The sequence below is a fragment of the Poecilia formosa genome, unplaced genomic scaffold (assembly GCF_000485575.1).
Source record: "Poecilia formosa unplaced genomic scaffold, Poecilia_formosa-5.1.2 Scaffold664, whole genome shotgun sequence".
Lineage (NCBI taxonomy): Eukaryota > Metazoa > Chordata > Actinopteri > Cyprinodontiformes > Poeciliidae > Poecilia > Poecilia formosa.
The window spans coordinates 53,185-70,144 of NW_006800603.1; the positions used below are offsets into that span (position 1 = coordinate 53,185).

At 40.3% G+C, this 16,960-nt stretch overlaps 1 protein-coding gene across 3 annotated transcripts; it reads right to left on the reverse strand.

Moving 5' to 3' along the window:
- Positions 1-112: 112 nt before the first annotated feature.
- Positions 113-16,327, reverse strand: ghrb (growth hormone receptor b). 3 transcript variants are annotated; one of them, XM_007542181.2, is made up of 9 exons: positions 16,075-16,327; positions 11,575-11,653; positions 5,297-5,420; positions 4,289-4,467; positions 3,897-4,075; positions 3,369-3,513; positions 3,204-3,294; positions 3,047-3,116; positions 113-2,320 (listed from the first exon to the last, which is right to left on the reverse strand). In XM_007542181.2, the coding sequence occupies exons 2-9, from the start codon at positions 11,645-11,647 to the stop codon at positions 1,568-1,570; spliced, it is 1,614 nt and encodes a 537-aa protein (XP_007542243.1). In that variant the 5' UTR covers positions 11,648-11,653; positions 16,075-16,327; the 3' UTR covers positions 113-1,567. The 3 variants fall into 3 exon arrangements, with proteins under 3 accessions (XP_007542243.1, XP_007542244.1, XP_007542242.1); XM_007542182.1 differs by lacking the exon at positions 16,075-16,327 and having other exon boundaries at positions 113-2,023; positions 2,078-2,320; positions 11,575-11,668; XM_007542180.1 differs by lacking the exon at positions 16,075-16,327 and having other exon boundaries at positions 11,575-11,668.
- Between the last annotated feature and the right edge of the window lie 633 nt (positions 16,328-16,960).

Below are 16,960 nucleotides of genomic sequence, written 5' to 3' on the forward strand. Positions count from 1 at the left end.
TTACTCAGATATAACGGCAAAAAATACACAAAAAATTAAAACTTAAAAAATATTTCAGTTTTAAATGAAAAGAACAGGCACTAAAATAAAAGGATAATTTACAGTCCAGTAATGCTTTAGTGTAGAAATGAAGATTTATTCGCCTTTTCTTTAGGCTTCATATATGAAACAGCATCAACATTACCAAGTGAAACATGACAGAAATATTCAAACAAAGCTGAAAGTATTAAATACATAAAAAAGTAAATGCATGACTTTTTTGTTTATCATTTTCATAGATTATGTAGCAGTTGAATTAGTGAATACTGGTGTTTAAATACTGAAAAAAGACAAAATTATGACACAAGTTATTTCTCTATAATTACAGAGCACCTGGATTTTCAGAACGTGTTACAATGTTGACCTTTTCTGACCTTTTTCCTTCACAATTTAGATTATGAGATTCAAAGCTGCTTTTTAAATTAAGCCACACAGCGATGAGACCACTTAACTGGAAGAGGGTGTGCTAACTTTATTCCACCAGAACAGATGAATGTCATCATCAAACCTCACTTAATTTGTTCTAAATCAATTATTTATGAGGCAAAAATGGTGGCATTCATCAGTGGTGGGCACACTAACCTGCTAATAGCATAGCTATTTTTTCCAGTTAGCACTTTAGCATTTTTACTAAATTTGAAAACATTTGCGCACTTAACATCCCCTAAATTAATTTTTTCTTATAAATTATAAAGCACTAATTTACTTGGCTCTTTTATAAACCCAAACTTCATCTGTGTTGAAGTTTGTGTTATTGAATTCTTCAAGTAGTTAGACGTTTATAGTCATACTCTTATTTTGAAAGGGGTAAAAACTGTTTACGCAGCAGTTCTGTTTCTTCTTCTCACTTTACTCCGTTTTTTTTTTGCCTCCAATGACATTTTAAACATGAAACAAACAAACAAAATGACATTAAAAAATAAGATGTAAACAAATATAATATCAAAAGGCATAAATGACATAAATTATGAAGTCAAAATTAAACTGATGTTTGAGAGTTGTAGTCTTTCAGGGGCAGATACAATTTGAATTGAAGTTAGCGTCTTAGCACATTAGCATTAGCTTCTGCTAACAAAGCTAAGTGGTGCAGCACTTTACCGTTAGCTAAAAAACTAAATGGTATACCACTTTAGTGTTAGCTTTTGCTAAATGGGGTAGCGCCTTAGCATTATCGGAACAAATTAGCGCTTTAGAGTTAGTGTAGCTTCCTTGTTAGCTAGCGGTGCTCACCACTGGTATTTGCTCCCTCTGATTTCCCATCTACAGATTCAGATCTTCCCTGTAGCATCTTTATTAGCCTTTACTAGCGCGCTGACATGAACTGATAGGTGCAGCTTAGCAGAGATATTTATTTACGCTGTGCTGGTTTAAGGTGCAACAGTGTTGCTGGGTCCAGGTTTCTCTGAACGCCTCAGGCTCCTGCTGCTCCACTAGCTATTTTAAGCTAGCTGAAACCCAGTCAGGGCACCTCCATGAACTGACCTTCCTTTAGATTAACAAGTTCTGGGTGATTCGATCCCCGGCTGATTTACGGCGTGACGCTTCCCAGCAGGTCGGGGGTCAGGTAGCCGTCGGGCGTAGCTGGGATTTTGGGGCCGGTTGGGTTGGGGGCTGGCGTTGGTGTAAGTAGGAGGCTGTTCTGCATGTCCACGCCTTCCACCACGGTGTAGACAGGAGCAGCAGGCAGCTGGGCCACGCTCTCAGGAAGCTCTGCTAACCGCTTCATCTCAGAGCTGCAGTCTCTCTGATCTGCATTCACCAAGACGTCATCTTGTTTCTTCCCCTTCTCCTCCTCCATGTTTGTCTCTTTAATAGTGGTTTTCTCCAGCAGAACGCTCCCAGATGACCTGACCTCGCCGACCTGCGTGTACGCTGCCGCCTCCCTGCCCTCCACTGCTACAAACACTGAACTTTGCTCTGCGGTGCTCGCCTCCTGATGGACGGGCGACGCGCTCGCCTCCTGATGGACGGGCGACGCGCTCGCCTCCTGATGGACGGGCGACGCGCTCGCCTCCTGATGGACGGGCGACGCGCTCGCCTCACTCAGCAGATCCGGCTCACAGCAGCTGGAGCGGCCCGAGTCGTTGTCCCTGAAGACGGCCGAGCGTGGAGACATCGGGGAGTGGTCCATGAGGCAGCCCGTGTTCATGTCCAGCAGCTTGTCATTGGACTCCTCGATGTCCAGGTCGATGAACTCCACCCAGGGGTCGTTGTTGTAGAGCTCTGGCCTGAGGTCGGGCGGGCCGGTGAGGATGGATGTGAGCTCTCGGAGTTTCCCTTTCTGAAATAGACACAGTTCAGACACCCATGACTTCCCACAGAACCCAAAATAGACATTTATATTTCAATTTCGACCTTAAATAGAACGTAAAAATTCACATCTTAAATGTTTTTGTGATTCCATTTGGGTCTAACTGGCTTCTAAAAACAACCCAGATGCCTAAAATAAACACCGAGATGTTTTTTGGCAAAAGTCTGTTTTTAGGTTCTGGGAAATGAGTCATTTCAAAAACTTCCAGAATGTAATGTCACAAATCAGCAGGCTGTTGCCTAGCAACCCCAGCAGAGATCCGCCCGTCACCTAGCAACCCCAGCAGAGTTCCGCCCGTCACCTAGCAACCCCAGCAGAGTTCCGCCCGTCACCTAGCAACTCAACCATGGGTTTATACAAAATATGTTCATTGCATTTTTTTTACACAATATCATAGTCTTGTTATTATAACATGGTCAAATATCTTGTTATAAGTTTAATATTAATTATTTACTTAAAACAAGCTCTTATATCTTGCTGTTCAGTTGTAAGTTAGTTTTGTCTTATTTCAAGTGTTTTTGCATTAGAAACCAGAACAAAAATACTTTGTAAGATTTTGTGTTTTTGAAGTGCATAATTTTAGCCAGAAAAAAGCTCAACTGTAGGAAAAAATAAATGCATTTAATTAAAAAATATATATACTAATAAAACTACATGTATTTTATGATGTCTTTTATTGTTCTTGTGGAAACTTGCCTTCAGTAGATTCGGGTCGATTCCTCGTATTTTCGGTCCAGGAACAGGAGGCAGGAGGATAAACATCAACCTGAAGCAGGAAAGAAAACAGCAGAAATCTCATTTCTTCTTCATTCTCTTGGTTCAGACTCAAATATTCTGACGATCAGATACTAACTTTTCCTGCTGTGAAATGATGACCAGCAGCAGGACGGCCACTAAAAACAACGCTCCAAAGATGAGCAGAGCCATAACTGGGAATCTGGAAACTGAAGGACAAAAAACAGTAAAATGAGTGAATTGAAAAAGCAAAAAGTTTTAACACAGCTTTATAAGCGTTTACCTTTAGATGGGATGTGGATGAACACAGAGTCGCTGAAGTCTCCAAAGTCCTTCCCTGCCAGCATTTTGCAGCGAACTCTGACCTCATAGTTGACGTTGGTTTGAAGGCCGAACAGGGAGCGGTGCGTTGTTTTCACCAGGCCGGTCTGAGGAGCACAAAGGGTTAAAAACTCAAGTTATTATCTCTGGAAATAAAGAGGAACCATCTACAGTTAGCACAGCTTCAGTTACTGCAGCTGGAAACTGGAGATCAGGCTGAAATCTGAGCCTTCAGAGTCACATAGAGACAGTTACAAAGTCAGCCTTCTGTCACATGAGGAACAACGAGAAAACAATTGGATTTCACAACAGTCTTTAGTTTTCTCTGTTTATTTTAACTTCCTATTCTTTTATTTCTTATTTTTATTAACAGGAGGCTGAAAAAGTCTTGTTTGAATTCTCAGCTGGTGGCTTAACTTTGAGACAAATAGATTTGACTGATTGTTGTAACTATCCTCTGCACCGTAACGCAGCCGGCATGGCCGCCCACCTGTTCCCAGCGCTCGGCGCCGGCCTGGCGGTACTGGGCATCGTACTGCAGCGCCATCCATCCCGTCTCCACGTCAGCCGTCGCCGGAGGCCTCCAGCTCAGCATGGCGTCGAAGTGCGATCCCGTCAGGCTGACGTTCATCAGCGTCCAGTTCAGGCCGAACGGAGGGTCCGGTTGCACTGCAGAGCAGAAACAGGATCAAAACAGGCAGAAAATTCAAACACATTTTCTCTAATTGATCCCAACACTTTTCATAATTAAAACCAGTTGGACGTCATGTCTTCTGCAGAAGAATCTGCTTTCTGTCCCGCTAACAGGAGGAAGGTTTCTCTCCAGTGGAATCCAGAAACCAATCTGGACTTTCCTACGTTTCTCTGTGGCCGTGAACTCACCGAGGTCTTCCAGGGAGAAGGAGATCTCGTCGTAGAGGACGGTCCGGTCCCTGGAGCGCAGCTGCACCGTGTAGGACGTCCAGACTGTGGTGTGGTTCTCGTTGAAGAAGCACTCGTCTGGTCTCTCTGCGCTGTACTGCGGACATTCGTCCCAAGTTTTATCTGAGCTGCCGAGAAGCCTGAAAGGGATGACAGTCGACGACATTGATGCTGGTTTATGATACGTTCTGGGGGTTTTGATTCAGCACTGCTAGCTTAATCACCAGAAAACAAACATTTCCTAAGAATTATTGAGTTTTTCTTTATAAAATCCTAACTGATCAGTTGTTGTCAATCATGCACATGACATATACACTGCACACCGACATATGTTTGGAAGCTAATAAGCTAATCAGAAAGTGCTAATATTATTTCTTCTGTGTTTAAAAGTCTTTTAGATTTTCAGGGCTCCATTTAATTTCAAAATAAGAGCATGAAAAACCAAAACTTCAGCACAGATATCAAACTTTATTCAACTGAAAGTTTACAAAGCAGCCAAGTAAATTAGACCTTTAGAATTTATGTGAAAAAATTAAGTAAAGGGAAGCTAAATATGCTAAATGTTTTCAAAGTTAGCTAAAGCGCTAACAATTAGTTCTGCTAGTAGCGCATTAGCATCCCCACTACTGGATTTATATATATATATTTGATCTTCTGGCTCCAGTTTAAGTCACTTTATGATTATTCCAGTGGAAATAAATTATTATAAGCTAAACATTAACTTGATTTGCGTTTGCTTGGTTGATTTAAAGCAGCATCACTTTAACCTGCAGGTGGACTTTGCCTGTTCGACCCGGTGGATCTGGGTACACAGATAACTCTGCTTTGATTTTATCTCAGTTAAGCCCAAGTTCATGTTTCTGCTCTAAACCTGAAGCAGGTTTTCATGTTTTTAAAAATCCTCGCTGCGTCTTTGAAGTGGAGGAAAATGCAGGTTTATGGTTTAGTGAAGTGGATGTTTTTCCTTACACTCTGTTGAAGTAGAACAGGCGTAAATCTTTTGGTTCTGTGAGGTTCTGGAAGGATCCGGCGCTCCATCTGCAGAGGAACGTCTCCATGTTGCGAGAGACGCAGCCGGTGAGGTGAGGCCGCACTGGAGAGGAAGAGAAAATATTATTTACACATTTTATTAAAAACAATATCTGCTTCTTTATCCCTTTTTATTCCTGCATTTGAAGCAGTTTGAGCTGCAGGACAAAAAGGCCTCTGATATTTTTCATAACTCACTGATTGTTTCATATCTGACATATTGTGTGGAAGTGTTCGGTAAAAGTTGATAGATTTTTACTGCAGAAGAGAGAGCAGCTGGAGTCACTGGTGAGGTGAAATCACACAAACCCAACATCTGATCAGTTAAACTTAGCAGTTTAACTGATCAGACTGAGCAAAATATTTTAAAATCTACGCACAAAGCGCATACACACCAAAGAATATCCAAAACAGATTTGGAAAGATAAAGAAAATACTACGGAAGAGGACTAGGGCAACTGGAAAATAAAAATAATTCTGACTGGAATTCAGAATTTTGAGGAAAGAAGTTAAAATTTAGAGAAATAATTAAGAAATTTGAGACGGAAAACTCAGAATTCTGAGAAAAATTTTCCTTTTCAGTGAATGAAGGCAGATAAATAAGCTCATAATGCTTTCTGCTTCTTTCATTGATGGTCCCTTTTAGTTTTTGCAGTTACTGATATTTATGACTGAGTGGCTGAAATGACAGATAAGATGGCGCAGAGCGGCTCTCTGTGGCCGGCAGCGTTTTCCTGGAAGTCATTTTCCGTCTCTCTGCAGGAGGAGTTTGCTCCTCCGCTGTCGTGGAATAATCTGTTTGTTCTCGCCGTACCAAGAAACGCGCTCACACAGAAAGAGGCGTGCGGCTCGGGTTTTACTGCCTGCACAAATTGAGAGCATGTGTGCCTGGAGCAGCTCTCGGAGGAGCAGCTGCAGGCTGCGGGCCCAGTAAACACCACATCTGCCAGAAAACGCAGAAATTACCACTTTCTGCTGTCTGTTCCGCCAAAGTAAAACATTCATCTTCAGTAAATACAGTTTGCGCCATGTTATCCTGAAAAACCCAGTTGTTTCGTGTCTTTGCAGCTTCAGGATCTGAGCTAAAACTCTTTTAGAATAATGAGCGAAGAGCTTCGTTAGCATAAAAGTTATGTAACTGCTGATTGAAGGGGCCAAACAAAATAATTCAGGTCAAAAAAATATCTTTTTTTTTTATCTTAAATTAAATATTATTCAGAGTTACTATAGATGGTGAAAAATGTTAAATTTATATATTATTTTGTACAGTTTTGGCTTAATTACTGCCAAGTGCTGTTGATTACCCTCATGTACTCGCTGCTAAATGTGCTACTGGTTGAGAAACAATTACAGAAAAACTGTTTACCTGCCATCATCAGTGGCTATGCTAACTTAGAGGCTAGCTGCAGAGCAGCAGAGAGAAAGGAGAATGATTGACAGCGCTAAGTCCCGCCTCCTAGCTCTGATTGGCTAATTCTAGTTAACACTGGGAGAAAACAGAGGAGTTCCAGTTTTACAGATTATACTGTCACAACATAGTGATAGCTTCAACAAATATGTAAACAAATATTTTCATAAAGGTTACACACTGCAGCTTTAAGGTGATTTTTTCTTTGTTTCATTTAAATGATACATGTTCTGCTGAGAAGGCAAAAAAAATCAAGAATTTACTAGTTTTTTGTTTTCTCTTTTAACTTGATGATTTTGGTCAAAGTGACAAAAAAGTTTGGACGTTTACAGCAGAGGATCGGCTGCAGCATTCCTCACTCTGGTCATGAAAACAGACAAAACCACCTGAATCCTCCTGCAGGCCATCAGCAGCTCAACGCCTCACAAGTCCAGACTGGCTGAGCGCCGTTTCCCAGTGATAGTGATGATGGATGCTTTACTATTGGCCCACTTCAGAGAACAAGAGTCAGGGGTTAAAAATAACCTGTTTACCAGATAACCGGCTCCTCCTGTTCAGGGCCGAGCTTCATCAGGATTAGGAGAAAAATGTGACACCAGCTATGTGGTCAGAAAATCTCTCAGTGGAGGAGAGAACCTGAGGGCTGGCAGAACCGGGCCGACCCACTAACATGCTCCTACAGGTCCCACCAACTGAAATTTAACACCTTTACGTCCAAAATGCACAGAAATGCATGAATGGCATCCAACAAACTGGCGATAAATTTACACTTAACTCAAGCTAGCCAGCTAACAAGCTAAAATACTGGCTAACTAGCTAGCTAGTATGTTAGCAGCTAGCTACTGGTAGCATCAGCTACGATGGTACTGCAGATAGAAAAAACTGAGTAAATTTCTGCCAAAAAAAACCCCCTACATTTTCATTTAAAAAAATAAATAAATAAAAATCTGGACATTTTTTGAGCTCTAAAAGTTGAAAATTGCGGGTGGGTTTTTTCAGCAAACACAACCCAAGGCTTCTCTACTTTACTAGTTTTTTGGATGGAGGATGACTTGTTGGATAGACGAACAGACAGATGGACGAACGAATGGATAGATGGATGGATAAACAGATGGATTTAAAAAAATTACCAGGTCGAAAATATTTGACTTCTGAAACTCAGAAATATCAGTCTAGGAAACTTGAGATTGATTTCAATATTTCTGCTATTCATGGCAAAAATGCACTCCTCCCGTTTCTCCCCCCTCTTAACTACAATGGCCCTAATATGCTATCGTACAAAAAACTAGCCAACTAGTTAGCAAGGGTATGCTACCAGCTAGTTAGCGGTAGCCTCAACCGTCTCCAATCAACAGAATGAAGATGAGTGGAACTCAAACTTTTAGCTGACAGAAAATCCCCGCGAGGAAAAAAATAGATTATACGACATTAAATAGTCCTGTCCAAACAGAATTTAAGAAATGTATTAATATATTATACGCCAACTTACTTTTTTTACATTAAGACTTTTTTTTTAGTATATATTAGCAACTAGTTAGCGATAGCCTCCTCCGCCCGGAGTCACAAAACGCAAAGATCTTCGAGTGCGACTTAAACTTTTGCCTGACAGAAAATCCCCGCAAGAAAAAAAACAAAAATAGAAAAATAGTGTTTTTGAAACACAATTTAATAAATGATCTTAAGTTGAAGGGGTGTTACTTTTATTTTTTTAAATGAAGTGAGACTTCTAAAGAAATGGTCGGACATTTTCAAGGTGCGCGCCGCGGACACCCTGACCCTTCCTCCGCCTTTCTGTAACGTCAGCTTGAGCGTGTCTGTTTGCTTAGCGGCTGTCAGGCACAGTTCACCCCGCTGAAGGTAAACAGCATGGAGCGGGACGTCCCCTACTCCTTACGCCGGGATTATCTCCCAGATGGGAACGTCACCTCACGCCGTGTTCCCATCACACACACAAAAAAAGCTGATGGCGGAGCCGTCACCAGATCTGCAGTAAACATGTTTACGCCTTGATTTATACCCCCAAAGCTGCCAGCAAGCTATTTCAGGGCGCAGCACCACATCCTGCATGCATTTCCATAAATCCAGATGAGCTTCCTGTCCGCTGGGGCGCAGGAAACATTCACTTAGCGGACAAAGTCATTCATTAATTATCAGGCGGGACGCGGCGTACTGGCCGGCCGCTTCGTGTCAATTAGCAGGAGTTTTGGAGCTATTAAGGCCCCTGGGAAGCCGCCATTATGCCTTCAATCGGGCCAAGAGGTTATTTAAAGCAAACATTCAGCCGTCAGTCAATGTGCTCCAGCAGGGTTGCCAGGTTGGACGGGTTTCTACCCAAGTCTGAAGTTGTTTGCTGTCAAAATTGGATCTGGTTCTGGTCAGAATACCAACAATGTTTTAAAATGTCACAAGTTTATAAATGCAGTCGATGACTTAAAGCATAAATTAGATTTTTTTTATATCTGAGTATTAGAGTCACGCAAAGACAATAACAAAAAAATTTAATCATGAGAAAAAAGTTCTGAGTGGATACGAGATTAAAATAATAAAATTAAGAGAATAAAATTGTACTATTATTAGAGTAAAGCCGCATGATAAAGTTTAAATAATACAAGAACAAAATCAAAATAATGTGACAATAAAGTCATAAAATTATCAAAGTAAAGTGAAAATAATATGAGATGACTTAATTCTCGTCTTATTTTGACTTTGGTAATTTTATGACTTTATTCTTGTAATTTTACTTTTTTATTCTTATTCTTATGGCTCCAATACCCCAACATAAACATAAATCTGGTGCTGTTGACATGAGTTTTCTTATAAGCTGAGATTTGCGGTTTTCTGTTGTATGTGGTCTGGAAACTGTCAGTCAGATCTGGCAACCCTGTGTCCCTCTCCAGGGAGAAAACCTGGCCCTGATGAGCCGGAGAATCTGCTTCCTGCACCGGATCGACCCAGCAGAAAAACCTCATAAATAACTGGAAATCCTTCTGCTTCTCCTCGCAGCCTGGACTCCTCTGTCACTTTTCCCTCCATTTCAAATCAATCCTGCTGATGTTTTTCCCCCAAACAGAGTTAAATCGAACACATTCTGTTGTGGTTTTAATGAGGTGAAAGTGTCAGGCAGGAAGCCATGAGGGAGCACTAACAAAACAGGACTGTGAAAATGAAAACAGCAGGACCAGAACAAGTCCAAACAAAGTCTGAATCAGACCGCCTGGCTGGGAAAACTCGGTCCGGTTGATTTGTAGAAGCAGAACCTCTGAGGGCTTCGACATGGCTGAAAAGTGGAGCTATTTTAGTCAACTCATTACTTCAAAATGTCCTGCAGTGAACTCTGCATCTGGGAAAACTGGAGGCTACTCAAAAAATCTGCACTCTCTATTTTTATTTATTTCTTTCCTGTTTTTAATTTCATTTTGTCGCTTTTGTGTATCTGAGCTTTTAGTTTCTTTTTATGTTTTTGTTCTGGAAGGCAGGAAAGAGCTAAACTTAAAAAGAAAAAGCTTTTTTCCCAATAAATACGTTTTAAAAATACACAAAAAATATTTTATTAAACTGCAAGTTTACAGAACAGCCAAGTAAATGAGAGCTTTAGAACGTATCTGGAAAAATGAATTTCAGGGAAGCTAAGTGAGCTAAATGTTTTTAAAGTTAGCAAAAATGCTAACGTGCTAAACATCTAACTACATGAAGATTTCTTAATAGTCGATAACCAAAACTGAAACACGCGTATTAAACTTTATTCAACTGAATGTTAGAAAACAACCAAGTAAATCAGCCCTGGAGAATTCTTTAAGCGTGTTGCTAATGTTGATAACATTTAGCGCACTTAGCTTATCCTGACTTCATTTTTTCTGTAGATTCTAAACCATGGATAACACTGTTAGCTAACACAGATGTCAAACTTTATTCAACTACATATTTACAAAACATCCATGTAAATTAGCATCTCAGAATGTAATTTAGGAGAAGCTAAAGTGTGCTAAACGTTTGCAAAGTTAGAAAAACGCATAAACATATAACTACGTGAAGAATTTAACAGTTAATAACCAAAACCTCAACATTATTGAGCTTTTATTCAACTGAAAGTTTACAAAACTAGCATGTCAGAATGTAACTTAGGGGAAGCCAAGTGTGCTAAATGTTTTCAAAGTTAGCAAATGATTTATATAAAAGATTAGCTATGCTGTTAGCGCATTAGCAGAAGTGCACCCACCACTGTCTGATGATAATTTGGAGTTATGTTCCACAAAAAATGTGTGAATACTGAACATTTTATTCGGGTCAGTGGTCCAACATGTCTGAATGAGCCATTCATCAAACATTTCTCCTCTCACTTGCTGAAACGACTCCAGTTTTGCTTCTACAACCAACTGCTGGATCTCGCTTTGCTGTCGTAGAAAAGTCATTTCAGTTTCAACAAAAAGTCATAAAACATAAAAACCAAACCCAGAGAGCTGCACTTTTACGCAACCAAACCCGGCTCCAGATGTCCAACCGGTCCTAAACACTCTCTGCAGACCTCAGCTGAAATGTGAGCCATGTGTGAAGCGTTTTTCTGCAGCCCAAACCGGGCCCTTCGCACTAAACAGCTTCCCATTGTTTTCCCGCTCCGCAGAATTCCTGGTAAGCCACTTCACCAGAAAGCCGCTGGCTCTCTCTGCGGAGGCCAGGCATGTTGTGCAACACGCATTGTGCTCCAAGGCTGCAGTTTTACTGACCTAAAGAGACGATTTGTCCTGAAAACCCACGAGGAACAAACTAATCAGAGGAGTGGAAGCTGTTCGGACCTGAAACATGGAAGTCCTACCTGCATCAGGCTGCGACTGGAGGCCGAAGACGTGGAGGAAGAGGAGAAGCAGCGCGAGCGCCGCAGATGTCATGTTGATCTGCGATGGAAACATGAACACAAAGTCAGTTGGTTCCACCCAGAAAACCCAGAGATCCAACCGTGAAGAACCATGACGCTCTTTCTGCACATAAATGACGTTAAAATTCCTCCCTGAGCCTCGTTTAATCAAACCCTGATGTGTTTGAGGGATTTCAGGATTTATTTGCAACATTCTGTCTCCAGCAGAACAAACAGCTGCAATGGAAGCAGAAAGTTTAGCATTTTGGTGGATTTTCCTCTTCAATAAGCGACACGGTGAACCTTCAATGGGCCTTCAGGTCTGATTAAAACTCTTCAGACCATCAGGTACGGAGGTGGAGGCATCATGCTGGGGACAGAGTTTGGTAAACATGGTGACTAAAGTTTCAGACAATATACAGGTCCTTCTAAAAAAATTTGCATATTGTGATAAAGTTTATTATTTTCCATAATGTAATGATAAAAATTAAACTGTCATATTTTAGATTCATTTCACACCAACTGAAATATTTCAGGTCTTTTATTGTTTTAATACTGATGATTTTGGCAAACAGCTCATGAAAACCCAAAATCCCTGTCTCAAAAAATTTGCATATCATGAAAAGGTTCTCTGAACGAGTAATTAACCTAATTAATCATCTGAATCAACAAAGTAACTCTAAACACCTGAAAAAGATTCCTGAGGCCTTTAAAAACTCCCAGCCTGGTTCATTACTCAAAACCGCAATCAGGGGTCAGACTGCTGACCTGACTGCTGTCCAGAAGGCCATCACTGACATCCTCAAGCAAGAGGGTGAGAAACAGAAAGAAATTTCTGAACGAATAAGCTGTTTGCAGAGTGTTATATCAAGGCACCTCAGTGGGAAGTCAGTAGGAAGGAAAAAGTGTGACAGAAAACGCTGCACAACGAGAAGAGGTGACCGGACCCTGAGGAAGATTGTGGAGAAGGGCCGATTCCAGACCTTGGGGGAAGCAGTGGACCGAGTCTGGAGTAGAAACATCCAGAGCCACTGTGCACAGGCGTGTGCAGGAAATGGGCTACAGGTGCCTCATTCTCCAGGTCAAGCCACTTTTGAACCAGAAACCTGGGCTACAGAGAAGCAGCACTGGACTGTTGCTCAGTGGTCCAAAGTACTTTTTTCAGATGAAAGAAAATTTTACATGTCATTCAGAAATCAAAGTGCCAGACTCTGGAGGAAGACTGGGGAGAAGGAAATGCCAAAATGCCAGAAGTCCAGTGTCAAGTACCCACAGTCAGTGATGGTCTGGGAGCCATGTCAGCTGCTGGTGTTGGTCCACTGGGTTTTATCAAGGGCAGGATCAATGCAGCAGCTATCAGAAGGTTCTGGAGCACTTCATGCTTCCATCTGCTGAAAAGCTTTATGGAGATGAAGATTTCATTTTTCAGCACAACCTGGCACCTGCTCACAGAGCCAAAACCACTGGTATTACTGACCATGGTGTTACTGACCATGGTGTTACTGACCATGGTGTTACTGTTGGCCTGCCAACTCTCCTGACCTGAACCCCATAGAGAATCTGGGGGACATTGTGAAGAGAAAGTTGAGACCCAAAACTCTGGATGAGCTTAAAGCCGCTATCGGAGCATCCTGGTCCTCCATAACACCTCAGGCTGCAAAAGGATTCCTGACCAAGTATTGAATGCATAACTGAACATAATTATTTGAAGGTTGACTTTTTTGGTATTAAAACACATTTCTTTTACTGGTCGGATGACCAGTAAAAGAACCATGTTTGCTGCATTTAGAAAAGTTTTATACATTAATTAAAAGCAGAAAAGTTTGTTTTTGAGTGTAGATGTGATCATATCTAAAAGTTTGTGATGTTTCCGACAATCTTCATCAGAAAACGTTTAAAGTTTTGCTGTAATTAAATTAAAGGGTCTGGGGGACACAGTTGGCCCTGCGCCGCGCTTTGAACACCCCTGGCTCAGTGTAAATGTTTATTTTTCTGGCAGCTCATGTGCCTGTAGTTAAAACTATTGTAATGAAGCCGTTTGTCCACTTTAAACAGAAAAGGTTCACTTTTATTTCCAGAAGAATTTGAATGTAAACCAGAAGCGACAGAAACGCCGAGCCACTCCCCATTGGCTACCTGCCCGGCAGCTACATGTGCTAATTGTTTTCTTAGAAATCACATCATCTAATCTTTGAGTAAAGAAGTCTATCAGACGGGTTTATTCACCGGTTTTATTCCTAGAAAGAAACATTTATCCGTCCTTCCAGGAAGAAGCAGCTGAATTCTGGCTGGCATCGGGATGGCCTAGTCCAAACAACAGTTCAGGGTCACTCCACTCCCCAAAAGTTGTGAAATCCATCAGCGCTCATTTCTGAGGGCTTTTCTTTCCTTTTTCTTTCTTTTCTTATTCTCTTTTCTTTTTCTTTTCTTTTCTTTTCTTTCTGGAACATTTGAATGATTTCATCATGGAAAGCAAACTGAGGAATTTATTCACTTTAATGATCACATAGAAACATTAATGAAGCTTTAAATTATGACCAACATGCATGTTTCAGTCATATTGCATTTATACTGATTTATTTTAACTGCTTTATTCCATATGGCAGAAATAATTAAAAATAATTTAATTTCAGACACAGCTAGACCCAGATGACCTGTGATGTAAAATTCACATTTTACACATTTTTGTACTTTTATTTGGGTTTATACCGATTTAAAAAACTGTACAGTTGTATAGTTGTGCGTCTGTTTGCAGCCATTTTCATATGTGAGTTTAAATGTTGAGTTGGGGTCAGCAGCAGATTATTTAGAGTTAAACTCACAGCCTAAATGAGCTAAAATCTCATTATCTTAGGATGATTTTGTGCAAAAAATGTGATGAACATGTTTTGAATAGGCCACAGACGTATCCTAACCTGTTCATGGAAGCACGATACGTCGTATATGACGTATCGCGTAAACTGAGATGGGGAAAGACTTCAACATGATCTGAGTGGAGACTTTATTGCAAAAGCCAACAGTGTGGAGTCAAGTTTTTAAAATCTAGATTAATGTCAGATAATTATCATTATCTGACTTATCAGATAATGATAATATCAGATAATTATTATTATCCGACATTAAATGGACGTCATCCCGTTTTTAAGGACAGTCAGCAGCAAACATTTCCACTAATCTGCTAATTTTTCATTTGGCGCCTTAGCATGTTTGCTAGCTTTGAAAACGTGCTGCCATCTGTGAAACAATGTGATGGTTTCCATCGCCATGCCACACCCTCCTGGATTGAAATCATTATTTCTAACCTTATCTATTCACTTTGCAACTTATTTAATAAAATGTCAGTTTTCTTGGAAAAACGTGACATCTTTTGGCTGACCGTAACATCTTGGTGGTAGTCTGCAGTTTCTTGGGTCTTTCTGCTCCTCCTGTTGTTCCGAGTATTAAACAGCTCAATGGCTGTTTGGATACAAACGCCTCGCCTCAGTGGCTACGTGCCTGGAGGTTCATTTCCAGTTTGTTCATGACGTCAACCAGTTGGAAGCTCCTATTTATCAATGTGCAGGCCAAGGTACTGGCGTATCCATGTTCCCTCTTATCTCTCAAACCTCGTCCATGTAAGGAGCTCAGGGTCTTGTCGCCGTCTTTCACAGAAACGCTTTATTTTCAGCTACAAGGTGCAAACTGAGATGGGGAAAAACTTCATCATCTCAGAGGAGACTTTATTACAAAAGCTAACAGTGTGGAGTCACGAGAAACATGTTTGCAGATGTTTTTGCAAGATTTCCAGAGCTTTGTCTGTGAAATGTTAATTTTGTGCTACTTTTTAAAATCTAGATTAGTTTTTTTCTGGTTAAATAAGGTCAAGTAATAGAAATAATTCACTAAACTAGAGGTAGATGTGCCTTAATGTTGTCAAATTCAAAAGACATACCAGATTTTTCCAATTATTCAGGTGAATGCATTTACCTGCATGTTTAATTTTGATCATCATATTTGAATTAAGATTTTTAAAGAATGAAATAAATGCGTTTGTGCTTCCATCTCTTGTTTTTAAGTTAATTTGTGTTTGTTAAATGTTTATTTTGCCCTGTAATTAAACAGTTAAAGTACTCATATAACATGTTACAAATATTAAACTAAATAACTAAGGATAAAAATACTGATGCTTGATGGAATGTCACTTTCTAATAAAATATCAATTTTAAAGGAAAATTGTCCAAATTTGGAGGGTAAAAAAGCAGAAAATAATAACCAACCATTACATTTCGCGTTAAATCTTCCCACTTTCAGTCTGTTTACAGTTTGAAGGTCTAACTTTTTCCCCGTTTCTCTCATTTCAGCCTGATTTTTAGGAAATGTGTAAATAAATCAGCATTAAGCTCCAGCAGAACAAGCATAAACCGCGTTTAGGACACTTAAATATTGTTTTTAAGGAACGCAGATGAATATCCTGGTTCTTACCTTGCGCACCAGCCCGCAGGTCTGACCCCGGAGAAGCCCCCCCGTTCACCCGCCGCTGCTCCGCTCCCAGTCCCGGAGCTCCCGGGCGTTTCCTCGATACACAAACCGACACAACGGCGACCAAACACGGACTTAAACTCCCGAATGGAGGCGCTGACAGCAGCTGATGGTGGTTCACCCGGAGACAGCTGTCCGCCCCGCTGTGTGACAGAGACTGTCGATCTGCGGCGCTGCAGCGGCGATAAATACAGAGTGGCGCCATCTGCTGGTGGAGTCTGGCTACAGCAGGGGAAACGGGGAGCATGACGGATCTTTGAGGAACAGAAAAGGAGTAAATTATTGCCAAAAAACTCAGAAATTCAGAGAGTAAGCTCATACATTTTCTAGAAAACATTTCTAAGTTTCAAAGGTCAAAAATTTTTGACTTACGGAAAAAAGTATTTATAGTTATAGAATTTTCAAACTCAAATTCAAAATTTCTGAGTTGTTTGGCAGAAAGTTACTTTTTCTCCCCCGCCTTATCTGGACCTACTACACCGTTGTACTTTTCATAAAAAAATTTTGCTGTGAATTTTATTTTTTTTAATTGTCATTACTGCTGACTTAACAATAAAACCCACAAGAGTCCACGTACATTTGAAAAGAAAAACAAAACTACTGCAACCAAAAAAACATCTTGAAATTGAATGTCAAATCTTCATTAAAAAGTGAAAACAAAAGACTTGTTTTATTTTTAATTCATATTTTTATAATTGTTTTTATAATAATAATAATAATAATAATAATTTTTATTTGTTTATCAGATTTTTGTTTAAATTTTCAGTTACAATTTTTTCAGTTTCAGATTATTTTTCTTATGAATGGAATTCCATTTCCACCATGAATG

Coding starts and splice junctions, on each gene's coding strand:
- ghrb (XM_007542180.1), bottom strand. CDS start 11,668: ATGTTTCCATCGCAGATCAACATGACATCTGCGGCGCTCGCGCTGCTT. Junction 3,295..3,368: donor CATCCACATCCCATCTAAAG/GTAAACGCTTAT, acceptor TTTGTCCTTCAG/TTTCCAGATTCCCAGTTATG. Junction 2,321..3,046: donor TCGACCCGAATCTACTGAAG/GCAAGTTTCCAC, acceptor TGTCTATTTCAG/AAAGGGAAACTCCGAGAGCT.